We start from the raw sequence: 16225 nt of genomic DNA, 5'->3' as shown, positions 1-16225 counted from the left end.
AAACTCCCCGAGCTGCTAATTCTGCCAAAGCGAATCCTGGGGTGGTTGTTAATAAACCACCGACTAAGGGAGTACTGCCCCAGATAAAGAATGGGGTGGGCAAATCCGCAAATACCAACACTAAATACCATAAATCCTTATTTCGGGGGAACAATGTAGATTTGCCTCCCGATTCTATGAATTATGTTATTGTAATGACGGGTGTGCCACCAGTTTCTGAGGGGGATTGGGAAAATAACGAAAGTCTAAAAAACAAAGTCATCTTCTGGCTGAAAACAAATAGACCCCTACCTGCTCATCTTAATGGGGATATTGTTTCGGTCAGAAGATGTAGGTGGGTGGGGGTACGCCCTAAGGATATTGAGGGGGATATAGTGATTATCAACTTCAGGGACCACAAAGTAGTATCCCATCTCTCAGATTGGTATGTGGGAAGTAATGAGGGAGGGATATCCACGAGGAACCTCGGCTATTTTTATCCCGAGACCCTGATTAATCCAGTTGTTCGACCACAGGCTAGAAATACCAAAAATTCCTTCAAATGGTCCAACTTTACACCTAACTTCTACGGACCCAATTTTAACCCTGAAGCGAGGTACCGTTCCTATACCCAGTCCAGCTATAATAGTTCCTTACTAACACCGGGCTGGGCTAAGGCTAAGCCTCAGCCTTTTTGTCCCCCAGCCCCACCGGACTTCCCACTGCATATTAAGACACTGCACCCTCTGGCTCCCCCCACTCCGGTCTATCCACAATTTCAACAGCCCCCAAGTTCCAACTCGGCACACCAACTTCAAAATAGGTTCACTCAGCCCAACGAGTATTGGAATATCCCGCTGAGGAACCTTTATGACCCACTATCAGGGCTGTCATCTAATGACTGACCAGCTCTTCCAATAAGGGAAGTTGAGTCTATTTCTGATTGTAAGGGTGCTGGAAATGTTTTGGGTAACTCATCATGTACTGCTAAAGGTTTTGAAGATCATCTCCATTATTGTGAGAAAGGGAGTACGGTCTTTTTAAGAGAGCCCGATAGATTGGCTTTGGGGCCTACCTCAATGTCTTTTAAGGACGTCACTATTGAGAGCGTTATTTCTGAGCCATTTGCCCAGTTAGGGTCATTGGGCATGCCAATAGAAGGTACGAATAAAGTTGCCTTTGAGCCTAAAGAATTTCTTCCCCAGCCCAGGGATTTCCACCCTCTAGACATAACTAAACCATGTGAACGAGCTTGTATAAAGGGCACTACCTTGGGTTGTTGGAATATAGCGGGATTAGAATCTCGCATTTGCATTTCTGACTGGGCTGATTTTATTTGTTGTGGCGATGTATGGTCCTTTCAAGAGACCTGGGCAACCTCACCAGTGTTTCTCTCAGGTTTTTTGAACTTTAACAAACCAGCTATTAGAAGCCAGAGAGGACGGGCCATGGGTGGTCTCACAATTTGGGTTCGCCAATTTGAAGGTGTGTCTGTTAAGGTAGTTTTTATTGACTGTCCAGACATACTGATAGTTAGTATTAAAACAAAAAGTGGGATGGTGATACTGCTGATCAATGTATATGCTAGAGGTATCTCGGGTGGCAGAGTCTCAACCACCCTTCTTTGTCTGGATGAGTTCTTAAGTACTACCTCCGAAGCTGGTTATGTGGTTGTTATGGGTGACCTAAACACCTGCTTTGAACCCCTAAGTAAAGATGATGGTTTACTAACTGAAGCAGAGGATATGGTTTGGGGGGTTCCTCAGCTTGACATACCCCCGATCAATAAGTGGTCTCATGCAGCTACATTTATCAAAGGTCTCTGTCTGAATCGGGGTTTACGTGCCCTTAACGGACGAGTAAGCTCGGATAAGTTGGGTAATTACACTTTTTTTAATGGTAGACACTGCAGTCGTATCGACTACATCCTAGTAGACATTAAAATGTGGCCTGTGGTCTCGGACATGGTAGTTATGCCACGTCCAGAAAGTGACCATGAACCCCTGGTGGCGGAGTTGAAGGATTTTAGTTTTGTAGGGCCAGTTGAACGACAGCTAAATTTTGTACAGGAGGCTGTCGTACTTACAAATGATATGAGGAGGGTTCGTTGGCCAAAGGTTTCTGTGGATGTGGAAGCACGTAAAAAGATCAGAGCCCTGGTTTCCAACTCACTGATAGAAATTGAGAAGTGTGAAAACCAGGAAATGATCAATACAAATATCACAGGCATACATGCTAGTTTGTTTTTGTCACTTAAATCACTGTTTATTAAGTATGTCGCCAATAAGGGTAGTAGGAAGGCTAGGAAACCCGCAAATTGGTTTAACGATGCCTGCCGACAGACCCATGCGGATCTGTTTAAAGCTTTAAAACAAAAAAATCCAGCCCTAATCAAAGCAAGTAGGAAGGCATTCAATAATGCTAAACGCTCTGCTAAAGCTGCCTGGGATGATGAGCGTTGGACATCACTAGCTGAGGCCTGTGGCTCCAGGAACCTGCAGCAGTTTTGGCACCTTCTTAGATGGGGTTTGTCACAGGAAGATCGCCCAAGCCCCGCATCCGTTGAACAACAGAAATGGGTGTCCCACTTTGAGGAACAATTTAGATGTTGCAGCAAGACGCAAGTGTCCATTAGCTGGCCACTATCGTTAGATTCACTTGAGTTCTCGGCCAGAGAAGTCGAAACAGTCTTGAAAGCTATCCCTAGGGGAAAAGCGCCGGGTCCTGACTGCATACCAGCGGATATATTCCAACAGGACCTGGATTTATGGGTACCATATTTAGTGCGGTTGGTAAATGCATTGGCCTTGGGTGCTAGGGTGCCTGATTCCTGGGCAGGCGCTGAAATATTGCCTATTTTTAAGAAGGGTGATCGGTCGGTTCCATCCAACTACCGGCCGATCAGTCTTATTGACGCGGTACAGAAGATCATAACCCGTCTTGTTCTATCCAGGATACAGGCATGGATAGAGGAGTATGATATTCTTACACCCCTTCAAGCTGGGTTTAGACCCCACGTGAGTACCCTGGATCAGGCATTCCGTTTCATGCTTTTGCATTGGAAAACGGTCACCCTGGGCAAAGGCAACCTATATGCGGCCTTCGTGGACCTAAGGTCAGCATTCGACCTTGTCCCGAGGGCCGGATTATGGAAATGCCTATTGGACATGGGCATGCCCCCCACCTTAGTACGACTTATAGTAAACTTACATGCACATACCTATGCCTTTGTGCGTTGGGGGAAACCGGGTGAGGTGACGGAGAACTTTTCGGTGGCCAAAGGTGTCAGGCAAGGCTGCGTGCTGGCACCCACGTTGTTTTCCCTATATATAAATAGAGTTACCAAGTATTATGAAGATTTTTCCACGGATGCCCCAAGTTTAGCTGGTATGAAAATCCCCCTGCTCATGTTCGCTGACGATACTCTCCTGATCTCCCAAACCAGACAGGGTTTGCAAAAAGCCCTGTCGAGGTTCGAGAGTTTCTGCAGCGAACATGAGCTGGAGGTAAACGTATCTAAAACCAAATTTATGGTTCTGAGAGGGCATAAACAAATCAAAGCCAAGGTTTCCATGGGGGATATCTCCCTGGAGCAGACAAAGCACTTCACCTACTTGGGAGTTACCTTTAGTGAGACGTTGAGCTGGTCCCATCAGGTTGAGCTTATGACCTTGAAACATCAGCAGCTGGGTGGGGCACTGATCAAGGAACACAAAGGTTCATTCACCAGGCCGATGTCCCCGCTTATAAAGATATATGGCGGTAAGGTTTTACCAGCAGTCCTATATGGAGCAGAACTCTGGGGTGGTAGTAACCTGGACTCATTAAGACAAGCCCAAAATAAATTCTTAAGAATGGCAACAGGTCTGCCTCAGTCATCACCACTAATTCCCCTCTTTTATGACTTAGGGTGCCAACCGGTGGACGACCATGCTAGATTTCGCCCGCTCACATTCTGGCGTCGTCTATGGACTACGCCGGAACTCCACTACTACGCAAAAGCCTGCTTGGAGGTTAGAAACAGCTTCGGTGCCACAAATATAGGCTGGTTTAGGGACCTTAAGGCTACCCTAATTGCTTTGGGGCATGGAGACCTGTGGTTCTCCCCCGAGTCAGCCATATTTCCATCTAAAAAGGATTTTAAACAGTGTTATTGGGAATGGGTGACATACAACAGGCATTCAAAAATGTGCTCGAGTAGCCTTACTGCTTTGTTCACTATTTATAAGGACATACCCAAGTTGGAAAGGTATTGGGATATTATAACAAAGCCCATGGATCGCAAACTATTCTTCCAATTTAGAACTGGTTCACTTCCTCTTGGGGACTTTACCAAAAAGTGGGGAGCTGATAGGACGGGGCATTGTCCTAACTGCCAAGGTATTGTTGAAAGCATGAATCACTTTTTGTATGTGTGTCCACTTTATTCTGCCCCCAGAGCCAAATGGCTTAGGCCGGTATGTAGAAACTTAGGTACCAGCTCGGCTGGTGAAGCAAGTAGATTGTTAAAGACCAACCTGGACCCTTTAATTGTTGTGGGGGTTGCAAAATTTCTGGGGTGGGCCTGGGTGCTTAGAATCAGGTTTATTAAAAGCAATCCAACGGGGATCTAAAAGATGTGATTGTTTTAAAACTAGGCCCAGCATTTTGCCGAAATATGTATATAATTGAGCGCTATTGTAAATTTGTAAATATGTAACAAGAAGCCGATTAGTCTGGCAATGATTTAATACTTGTCTTAAACAGTTTTTATATGTATAAATTGTATTTTATGTCTTTTATGATGAACTAATCGAATAAAGACTTCTTGACTGACTGAGGGCAGAGTGCAGATTTAGAGTGCAGATTGTGAGTGCAGATTGTGAGTGCAGATTGTGAGTGCAGATTGTGAGTGCAGAGTGCAGATTCAGAGTGCAGATTCAGAGTGCAGATTCAGAGTGCAGATTCAGAGTGCAGATTCAGAGTGCAGAGTGCAGATTCAGAGTGCAGAGTGCAGATTCAGAGAGCAGATTCAGAGTGCAGGTGCAGATTCAGAGTGCAGATTTAGAGTGCAGATTGCAGATTTAGAGTGCAGATTGCAGATTCAGAGTGCAGATTGCAGATTGCAGATTCAGAGTGCAGATTCAGAGTACAGATTGCGAGTGCAGATTGCGAGTGCAGATTGCGAGTGCAGATTGCGAGTGCAGATTGCGAGTGCAGATTGCGAGTGCAGATTGCGAGTGCAGATTGCGAGTGCAGATTGCGAGTGCAGATTGCGAGTGCAGATTGCGAGTGCAGATTGCGAGTGCAGATTGCGAGTGCAGATTGCGAGTGCAGATTGCGAGTGCAGATTGCGAGTGCAGATTGCGAGTGCAGATTGCGAGTGCAGATTGCGAGTGCAGATTCAGAGTGCAGATTCAGAGTGCAGATTGCGAGTGCAGATTCAGAGTGCAGATTCAGAGTGCAGATTCAGAGTGCAGATTCAGAGTGCAGATTCAGAGTGCAGATTCAGAGTGCAGAGTGCAGATTTAGAGTGCAGATTTAGAATGCAGAGTGCAGATTTAGAGTGCAGATTGTGAGAGCAGAGTGCAGATTTAGAGTGCAGAGTGCAGAGTGCAGATTCAGAGTGCAGATTCAGAGTGCAGAGTGCAGATTCAGAGTGCAGAGTGCAGAGTGCAGAGTGCAGATTCAGAGTGCAGATTTAGAGTGCAGAGTGCAGATTTAGAGTGCAGATTGTGAGAGCAGAGTGCAGATTTAGAGTGCAGAGTGCAGAGTGCAGATTCAGAGTGCAGAGTGCAGATTCAGAGTGCAGATTCAGAGTGCAGATTCAGAGTGCAGATTCAGAGTGCAGATTCAGAGTGCAGATTCAGAGTGCAGATTCAGAGTGCAGATTCAGAGTGCAGATTCAGAGTGCAGAGTGCAGATTCAGAGTGCAGAGTGCAGATTCAGAGTGCAGAGTGCAGATTCAAAGTGCAGAGTGCAGATTCAAAGTGCAGAGTGCAGATTCAGAGTGCAGTGTGCAGATTCAGAGTGCAGAGTGCAGATTCAGAGTGCAGATTCAGAGTGCAGAGTGCAGTTTCAGAGTGCAGATTCAGAGTGCAGATTCAGAGTGCAGATTCAGAGTGCAGATTTAGAGTGCAGATTTAGAGTGCAGAGTGCAGATTTAGAGTGCAGATTGTGAGAGCAGAGTGCAGATTTAGAGTGCAGAGTGCAGATTCAGAGTGCAGAGTGCAGATTCAGAGTGCAGATTCAGAGTGCAGATTCAGAGTGCAGATTGTGAGTGCAGATTGTGAGTGCAGAGTGCAGATTGTGAGTGCAGATTGTGAGTGCAGAGTGCAGATTCAGAGTTCAGAGTGCAGATTCAGAGTTCAGAGTGCAGATTCAGAGTGCAGATTCAGAGTGCAGAGTGCAGGTGCAGAGTGCAGAGTGCAGATTCAGAGTGCAGGTGCAGAGTGCAGATTCAGAGTGCAGAGTGCAGATTCAGAGTGCAGATTCAGAGTGCAGAGTGCAGATTCAGAGTGCAGAGTGCAGATTCAGAGTGCAGATTCAGAGTGCAGATTCAGAGTGCAGATTCAGAGTGCAGATTCAGAGTGCAGATTCAGAGTGCAGATTCAGAGTGCAGAGTGCAGATTCAGAGTGCAGAGTGCAGATTCAGAGTGCAGAGTGCAGATTCAGAGTGCAGAGTGCAGATTCAGAGTGCAGATTCAGAGTGCAGATTCAGAGTGCAGATTCAGAGTGCAGATTCAGAGTGCAGATTCAGAGTGCAGATTCAGAGTGCAGATGCAGATTCAGAGTGCAGATTCAGAGTGCAGATGCAGATTCAGAGTGCAGATTCAGAGTGCAGATTCAGAGTGCAGATTCAGAGTGCAGATTCAGAGTGCAGATTCAGAGTGCAGATTCAGAGTGCGGATTCAGAGTGCGGATTCAGAGTGCGGATTCAGAGTGCGGATTCAGAGTGCGGATTCAGAGTGCGGATTCAGAGTGCAGATTCAGAGTGCAGATTCAGAGTGCAGATTCAGAGTGCAGATTCAGAGTGCAGAGTGCAGATTCAGAGTGCAGATTCAGAGTGCAGATTCAGAGTGCAGATTCAGAGTGCAGATTCAGAGTGCAGATTCAGAGTGCAGATTCAGAGTGCAGATTCAGAGTGCAGATTCAGAGTGCAGATTCAGAGTGCAGATTGTGAGTGCAGAGTGCAGATTCAGAGTGCAGATTCAGAGTGCAGATTCAGAGTGCAGATTCAGAGTGCAGAGTGCAGATTCAGAGTGCAGATTCAGAGTGCAGAGTGCAGATTCAGAGTGCAGAAAGCAGATTCAGAGTTCAGATTCAGAGTGCAGAGTTCAGATTCAGAGTGCAGAGTGCAGATTCAGAGTGCAGAGTACAGATTCAGAGTGCAGATTCAGAGTGCAGTTGCAGAGTGCAGTTGCAGAGTGCAGTTGCAGAGAGAACTCAGCAGCACCACCACAGCATCACTCAGCAGCACCACAGCATCACTCAGCACCACCACAGCATCACTCAGCACCACCACAGCATCACTCAGCACCGCCACAGCATCACTCAGCACCGCCACAGCATCACTCAGCACCGCCACAGCATCACTCAGCACCGCCACAGCATCACTCAGCACCGCCACAGCATCACTCAGCACCGCCACAGCATCACTCAGCACCGCCACAGCATCACTCAGCACCACCACAGCATCACTCAGCACCACCACAGCATCACTCAGCACCACCACAGCATCACTCAGCACCACCACAGCATCACTCAGCACCACCACAGCATCACTCAGCACCACCACAGCATCACTCAGCACCACCACAGCATCACTCAGCACCACCACAGCACCACTCAGCACCACCACAGCACCACTCAGCACCACCACAGCACCACTCAGCGCAATCCCAGCATCACTCAGCGCAATCCCAGCATCACTCAGCACCACCACAGCATCACTCCGCGACATCACAGCATCAATCTGTGCAACCATTCAACAACAACTGGTTCAATTATGTTCTCTCAATGTTTCAAGCTTTATTACAAATGTCACAAAAAGATGTTATTTCACTTCTGTTCTTGGATTTTCATCACAATAAAATACACTGAACATAATCTTCACAAACGTTATTTACAAAAGTTTAAGCTATTGCCAATATAAATGACAATCACTTTTATTTAAGTATTAATTATTTAAAAAAATTAAAAGCTGTTGCTATTTGTAATATCAATACATCTAAGTCACGTAAATACAAAACATGTTGCATTACAAATGCTATAGTCGTCACATGTGCGAAAGTTATAACTATTGGCATTGAAAATGACAAAGCTATTAATTTAGCTATTTTCAAAATCAACACATAAATAAAAAAATTGTCATTTACAAGACCAATAGCTCAAACTTTCATAATGCGAGACCTATTGCATTGCAAATGCTTGTTTAATATTTTAGTCACCCTTGTGTGTTAAAAATGTTCAAATTACAGTAGTGCAAAGACAGTAATATTTTTCTTTTCAATAAGTATCGTATTTTCCAGCGATGTGACTTCAAACTAAAAAGTGTTTCTCTGTATGATCCAAGTACACCTGCTTGCTAGCAAACATCAGTACCATTCAATTAAAATTAAGTTGGATTCCTATTTATTTCAATAAAGTAAACTTTTTATTGCAAGCCGCTATGTGTAAGCAGTGGCATGTTTTCTTTTGTTTTCTTCTCTTCCATTTTTGTGGCATATGCTTGGAATTTAAACAACCATTGGCCAGCATGCCAAGGCCTGACCTACTGATTTTGCCGGTGTAAAGCATTGAAGATTACTTTTCTCTTTGGTACAAATATACAAATTCAGTTGCTTGGCTCCCCCTAAAACCTCTGTAATCCCGTACTTTGCTCCAGTTTGTTAAACTGAAGTGAATCAAGACTGAAACGTCCATATCCAGTGCTCTGCTAAATTAAAGCCGAAGCACAGTGTCTTGGCACAATAGAGACACAAAGTGGCTAGTACCGGTTTGTGGGGTTCTGCCTCCTACCAAATATAGGGAGAACAAAGGACACTGAAGAGCATATTAGCCTGGCTAGAATGTATGTACAATATTCCAAAATTGCTGGCAGCACTATGGATTATTTGAGAAGAGCTAAAAAATATATTAGATACACAGTGGCACAAGTTAGTCAAACCCTAGCACTAAAATGCAATTTAGGATTTTATTTTGGTTTAAGCCTAAAGCAGTTGTCTGGATATAAAGAAAAACTGGGGGCATGCTGAAAGGTTCCCTAGGAATGCGTTCCACCCATTGTTTACCATTAGCTTGGTGTTTTGTAAGTCACACTTGCTTACTTTCTATTTGCTGGATTTATTTGTGTTAGGCTCTCCAGCACGTCTTTGTCCCTTCCATGGAGCATATACTGTTTGCCACCTCTCTGACTGGCTCATTATATTCTTCCACAAGTGCTCATTGGCTGGGAACTCTTTTTGTTCTTTTTTTCGTAAGGCACTCCAGGAGAGTACATGTGTTTTGAATTGTCACCTGTATGCTAGTTCACAGCAGTAAACACGCTGTATTTCTTTGATAAGGCGTCCTGCCTACCATCTTTCTGCTTGACTGATTCTTCTTACCTACATCAATCTTACATGCCCATGATGAACAACGTTCTGTCTACGAAATTGTTTATTTTGGTCAGTGCTCTGTCCTAATAGCATAACCTAAACAATACGGTTGAGGATGTGGCCTAACAGTTAGAGCGATCTACCTTGAAGCTGGGGAACCAGGTTCGAGTCTCGACAGCGACGCTCAATATCCTGTGATTCTGGGCAAATCACGTAATATCCCCGTACCTAACAAAATAAATACGCCAGTCTGTAACACAACTGGTGCTCATGTAAATTGCTCTGATACCTTTGGGACGAGTTTGCGCTATTTAACCCCCCACCCCCAAAAAAATTCTCTTCGTCAATTTCAGGCCTATTACATGGGCGCTGGAAGTAAGGGAATGGGGAGGGAGAAGCACCACCAAAATGACCAGGCTGGAGTCAGACGTTACTGAGCAATAAACAGGCTTTTCAATTTTGTTTTTATGTTGTCACATTTGCTGTGCAAAGACAGATATCAAATGTTTGGCTCGGTCTTTCAGGGAGCTTGATGTTCACTTTTCTTTCTCTGACCTCAAAGTAAGAGGATTTATGTGACAATCTTGCTGGGGATGTGAAAGGAAGTTATTTGTTTTTAGCACACAACAAAACTGAAATGTCTATAAATGAACTGTACAAATATTTCAGAATATATCAGAATTAGGAAAGCACAAATGAAGCACTTTTTTTTGTAATTCTTAAGTGCGGTGGAGCCAAGTATTTTAATATAATCAAAACAAATCAATACATTATCGTCTGTGTACTTTATAGTTATCACTAAAACTGTATGTCTACAAATGTAAAGGTAATTTCAATTGAAACTGTATTGTCTGTAATGAAAGTACACTACAATACCATGCTTACTCCAATCTACGCTACTCCATTACACAACACTATATGCCACTCTACGCCGCTCCATGGCACGGCGCTCAACACCACTCCACTTTATCAAATCTATCTAATCTATGCCACTTCATGCCACTTTACTCCACTCTAAGTCACTCCACTCTGCTACTCTACGCCTTTCCACCCAACACTCTGCTTTACGCCACTCAACTCCACTTTATGCCACCACACAACTTTCTACTCCATTTCAGTCTCCAATGTTCTACTTCATGCCACTCTACACATGCCAATGAAATAATAGTGTTGCTTTGCACAAATACTTCTGTTTACTGTAACAAACCATTACATACAGAAATATTTTCTTGCATTTCTGCTCAAAACAGTCTGTGAAATCTAGTTTTTGGGCCAATATAGTTGATAGAATGTACTATAAATTAATGTACTATTTGGCACATTTTAAATCACTTTGTCTAGAGTGTAGGGTCCTTAACCCCTTCGACGCTGATGACGAGCTGAGCTCGTCATGAGGTAGCCTCCTGCTACGCCGATGACGAGCCCAGCTCGTCACGTAACATGCGCTTTCGCATATCTCAGCGTGCGAGCGGAATTCCGCCCGCACGCATGCGGTTAACAAGCGCTGGGCATGGTAAGGCCAGCTCAGTTGAATACGATACTGATATTTATGTCCCACCTGTTTCACCTTCTATTACCGATAAAAAAAACTTTAATCGTGGCAAGGGCCAGTTGGTGAATCAAGTGCTCAACAGACGTCAGCCCCACAATCAGTCTGCTTACCCATATGGGCTGGGCAGCCCCATCCACGATGATCCTACAGAAAAATCCTGGGTCCTGGTTTCGCTTCTCCTCCCCCCATCGGATCATGTCGGACCGGTATTTCTCCTTATACTCGCTGGGGTCCAGAAGGCGTTTGAAGTCAAGACCATGCTCCTACGAAAAGAAAAAAAACTCTGTACAACAGCGTTCTTGTGGGGATTTGCAAAACTTGATGGAAGAAAAAGCTACAGTAATGGGGCAAGAGTCATACCTTAGCATACTGCTCCTTTAGGGGTCCAGACAGGCGCAGGATGGCACACACATCTGGGCCTAACCTGTCATTGACGAAAATCAGAACCTTACTGGAGAACGTGACTGACATCGATGGTCTAGAGAAACTGAGATGATGTTTACCGAAAGTACCAATCCTATTTTGTCCACATGATATCTAACCACCCTCTACTAGCTACCTTTGCCTAGCTGTTACTGCCCCTGCCCTTTTTGCTTTGCCGCCTCACATAATAACACTATATTTTGCCATGGCTCTCGTCCCACACTACACATTTTTGCTCCTCTTCTCCCCCTCACTCATCTAGATCTTCCCTGCTCTACCATGAAATACAAAATTTAAACACCCACATGTCAAGTCAGACAAGTGGTGCCAAAATAAGTACATAAAAAAAGGTTATTTGTTGCATTTCCCATTGTTTTTCTTCTGAAATACGGATTTAGTCTATTGCCTACATCCTTCCTCTGCTGGTAACAGGTTTTGCTGACTCCTGTTTTTTTGGACCCTTTCCTAACAACAAGCCAGAATTTTGACTAACTTATTTTTCTTGGAAGCATTCAATTTACAGAATGAACGGTGACACAGGTGTCCTGGGTGTCTTGAAATGTTGAGAAAGTGTAAAATAAGTGTTGGTAAGCCTCTAGTCCGCCCAGATTATACATGTGGCAAATCAAGTCTTATCCTGATTTTTAGGTTCAGTCATGCCGTCATTATCCGTTTCAGTCCGAGACTGCTCCGTTTTGTGTTGGAGAGCATTTTACCTATGTTATTTGTCTCACACATGGTCTATGAGCCTGATGTATTGTGCAGCTGTTCTTTGTGGTTCCTGTTTGTAGTACTGGTCCTCATGTGGCTTGTTTAATGACTTTCTGGTGTGCTTTGTTTACTTGACTGACATACTAGTGCCCGTTTGCGCAAGCTATTCTTGTTGATGTGTTGCAAGATTTGTCAGCTGCAGTTCCTACCAAGTATGTAAAGTGGGTCAGCGTCTCCCAGTGAGCCTATTTTCATGACCTAGATATTGTACTGCAGTAAGCCCAGCAGATAAAAAAAATTATCTGAGCATTGTAAATCTATATTGCTTTCTATCGCCCCACTCCCCAACACTCATATAAGATTTTGGGTGCAGGTATCTCTGTTTTAAGGCAAGAAGGAATTTTCTTTAGACTATTTGGCTAGGACTTTTCTGGTTTGCGGAATGTGGCTAAATATACTTGGGGGAGGAGGGTGCAGCACTGGCTAAGAACTATATGTCAGCTTCTCCTTCTAAACATTATCCGGACCACATATATAATTGGGTTGGTTTCTTTTTTTAAATTAATCTTTATTCGTTTTATAGTACTGAGCAAAGAGCAAAAAGAATTGCCAGTGTGCTATGCCTCCAATCAGGATAGTACATTAAGGGAACACAAATAGGAGTGTACACAGCCAAGCCAAGTAAACAAATGGTTACACTTTGTGACAGGAATGGAGCTATGCGTCCCATATTTTATGCTATATTTTCACACACTTGATTTGTGTTAAATTTTTTCAGCAGTTGTGCAGTAATCCATGCCAAGTAAACATTCTTGTAGTGCATGAGCCACCTTGTCTATCCATTGTCTGGCAATATCTCGTTCAGCCACTAGTAAGCCAGTATCCACCAAGTTCTGATACCCGAGGGAACCAACCCAGTCCCCGCCCCAATAATCAGAATTGCTTGCTTGCTAAGGGTCCTTCTCCAGATTGACACTGAGGATTTCGCTTACAGATTTAAGTATCTTGGACCAGTTATGGCTAACCACTGAGCAGGACCAGATGGAAATCGTCCACCCTTTCTGCATGACAGTTCAGACATCTTGGCTCCACCGGCTCCTCATGGTCCAAAGTTTAGTTGAGTCAAAGTATGTTCTATGAAAATATTTAAACTTTATTAACCTCAGTCTGGTGGATATAGCCTTAAAATTCTTCATTTTCTAGAACATGTATGTCATCTTGCCATTTAGACCTCGAGGTTTTAATTATTGCTTTTAACTGCTCCACTGTTACTGACCTGCCAGAAGGACCGCTGACTTTTTATTGAGACGTTCTAGGATTTTAAGCTTATTTTCAGTTTCTGTGGGGTGTTGCAAAAGATGGAGATTCAGGCATACCCTGCATCCAGTAACTATTATTAACCCAGATCTCGTTTGGTCCCACTGAAATATGCTCTTTCCTAGTGCATCAATTTTAATTAATTAATTAATTTTGCAATAAAATCTTACTTTGATGGTGCATTTGCCAACACATTGAGCTGCACCCACACTTGCTGGGCTTTGCGTTCTGAGCAGCAACGAGCAGGAAAAGAGGCACAACTCCCGTTTTCACTTCCAGCAGCCATGAACTCACATTCCTCACTTAAAGGACAATCAGCACTCCTTTTGTTCAAGAGTCATCCTGGTTGGAAGCTAGGTAGAGACCAACACCTAGATGCCAAAACCGTTTAGGAAAAAAAAGACAACTACATGTGTAAAAGATGTGCATGGACTTTAGGAGTGTCAGATGTATCTGTCAAATTATGCAATTGCACTAGGAACGATTTATATGGTGATAGTATTTATTCCCACAGAAAGGAACACTTTTTAACAATCGTAGATTAACGAAAGGATGAGAAAAAGATACAAGATTCTAAAGGTATACCTTTCAATTAGTATGTAGCTTGATGACGCTATAATGCAAAGAATGTAACTTGCGGCGTGTAACCACGATGATCGTTACAACAAATGCAGTAACCCACTGAGTTATCAACACGAAATACAATCTGTGAGCCACAGATTGCACAAGGAAATTCACAGCAGGCACATTAACCCTCTATGCTTTTGTATAATGAGTCAAACGTATTCCTGGAAGTCTTCAGAAAGTGCATGAACTAAAGCGACTCCACTCCTCATGACTTAGGCCTTCACTACTCAGTCCTCTTTCAGGTGCCATTATTACTTTGATTTACATGTTCCCAGGATACACCTTTTCCATTTCCAGCAAATTTTCAACAGGGATATATGTGTGAAGGTATCTTCCTTCTTCTTCCCTTTCTCTCTTCACCCTCTACATCCTCAGTCACCCTTCAGCCTTGTCTCTTTTAATACTCAACCTCTCCGCTTTGTCTCTTTTAATACTCAACCTCTCCGCTTTGTCTCTTTTAATTCTCACCCCTCCACCTTGTCTCTTTTAATACTCACCATCCACCTTGTCTCTTTTAATACTCACCATCCACCTTGTCTCTTTTAATACTCAACCCTTCCGCTTTATCTCTTTTAATACTCACCCCTCCACCTTGTCTCTTTTAATACTCACCATCCACCTTGTCTCTTTTAATACTCAACCCTTCCGCTTTATCTCTTTTAATACTCACCCATCCACCTTGTCTTTTTTAATACCCACCCTCTACCTGGTCTCTTTTAATACTCAACCCTTCCGCTTTATCTCTTTTAATACTCACCCCTGCACCTTGTCTCTTTTAATACTCACCATCCACCTTGTCTCTTTTAATACTCAACCCTTCCGCTTTATCTCTTTTAATACTCACCCCTCCACCTTGTCTTTTTTAATACTCACCATCCACCTTGTCTCTTTTAATACTCAACCCTTCCGCTTTATCTCTTTTAATACTCACCCCTCCACCTTGTCTTTTTTAATACTCACCCCTCCACCTTGTCTTTTTTAATACTCACCCCTCTACCTTGTCTTTTTTAATATCCACCCCTCCACATTGTCTCTTTTAATACTCACCCCTCCACATTGTCTCTTTTAATACTCTCCCCTCCACCTAGTCTCTTAATATTTACCATTCCACTTCACTCAAATGCTACATACTGATCTGGCGTGTTTGTCTCGAACTCCCTCTGTCCCCTCTTTCCATTTCATTTTCTCTCGTAATCTTCCAGCATGAACCCATTCGACCTTTTCCATTTACTGTTCCCCTCCCTCCATCTTGCGTACCTACCTGTTATGCAGGTGCTCCGTGACGTAGTCCTTGCCGCTCTTTCTCTTCCCGCTGCAGAGCAGCACCAGGCACGGTCCCTTGGCCATGACAAAACTAGTGATGCCAAAGGTACTCATCTATCACAACACTCACCGCGTCCGCTGATTGGCCGCTGGTATCGCGTCGAGCCTCACTGATTGGTAGCGCGTCTGTTACTCCGCCCTCTGGCCGTCACCGGAGCACTTGCGATTGGTTCTCCAGCCCAGAGCTAAGCCTCGCCCACATCGTGCTACTCTCGAGCCACTGGGTGTATGTAAATAGAGGGTTGCGGAAGCCGGCCTCCCAGGGCCGGTCGCTGTCGCAGCCATCTTGAAAGGGCGATTGTTTCAGAAATGTATCGAGAAGGTGTATACGGAACTCAAATTCAAAAGTTCAGGAGATCATGTTTTTGAAATATTTCGAAAAATATCAAGGTCCAATTCAAAAGTGATTTTCTAAATGTGTGCTATTCTTAAACAGTTAAGGGGATCATGTTTTTTAAATGTTTCTAAAAATCTAGTAAATATTTGAGAATACTAAAAGATAAGATTTTAAATTTGGCGGATCTAGATTTCTGAGTTGATAAACAATAGTACAATACATCGTTTGCTACCCCCACTTGCTGAGGCGAAATTGCAACTAAACAAACACTGGCAAAACCAAGTTACCTAACTTTTTGGCTATTTTTTGTTGCTGACTTATATAGCGCGAACTCGACCCGAAGGTATTGGAGCGCTTTAAATGAGCACCAGTTACGTT

General features: G+C 43.8%; 1 protein-coding gene across 3 annotated transcripts in view; it reads right to left on the bottom strand.

The window, feature by feature from the left end:
• The window catches only part of PMVK (phosphomevalonate kinase), a 28432-nt gene extending 12856 nt beyond the window's left edge, over nucleotides 1-15576 (bottom strand). The window contains exons 1-3 of one of the 3 annotated variants that reach the window (XM_078671431.1): nucleotides 15449-15576; nucleotides 11470-11533; nucleotides 11220-11372 (exon numbers count right to left, since the gene is read on the bottom strand). In XM_078671431.1, coding sequence (XP_078527557.1) covers nucleotides 11220-11372; nucleotides 11470-11533; nucleotides 15449-15564 — 333 coding nt within the window. In that variant the 5' untranslated portion in view covers nucleotides 15565-15576. Of the gene's footprint in view, nucleotides 1-11219; nucleotides 11373-11469; nucleotides 11534-13730; nucleotides 14104-15290; nucleotides 15378-15448 lie in introns of those variants that run through there. The other 2 variants (XM_078671433.1, XM_078671432.1) reach the window with 2 other exon arrangements.
• Between the last annotated feature and the right edge of the window lie 649 nt (nucleotides 15577-16225).

The sequence above is a fragment of the Lissotriton helveticus genome, chromosome 12, assembly GCF_964261635.1.
Source record: "Lissotriton helveticus chromosome 12, aLisHel1.1, whole genome shotgun sequence".
Lineage (NCBI taxonomy): Eukaryota > Metazoa > Chordata > Amphibia > Caudata > Salamandridae > Lissotriton > Lissotriton helveticus.
This window is presented reverse-complemented; position numbering and strand designations above follow the sequence as displayed.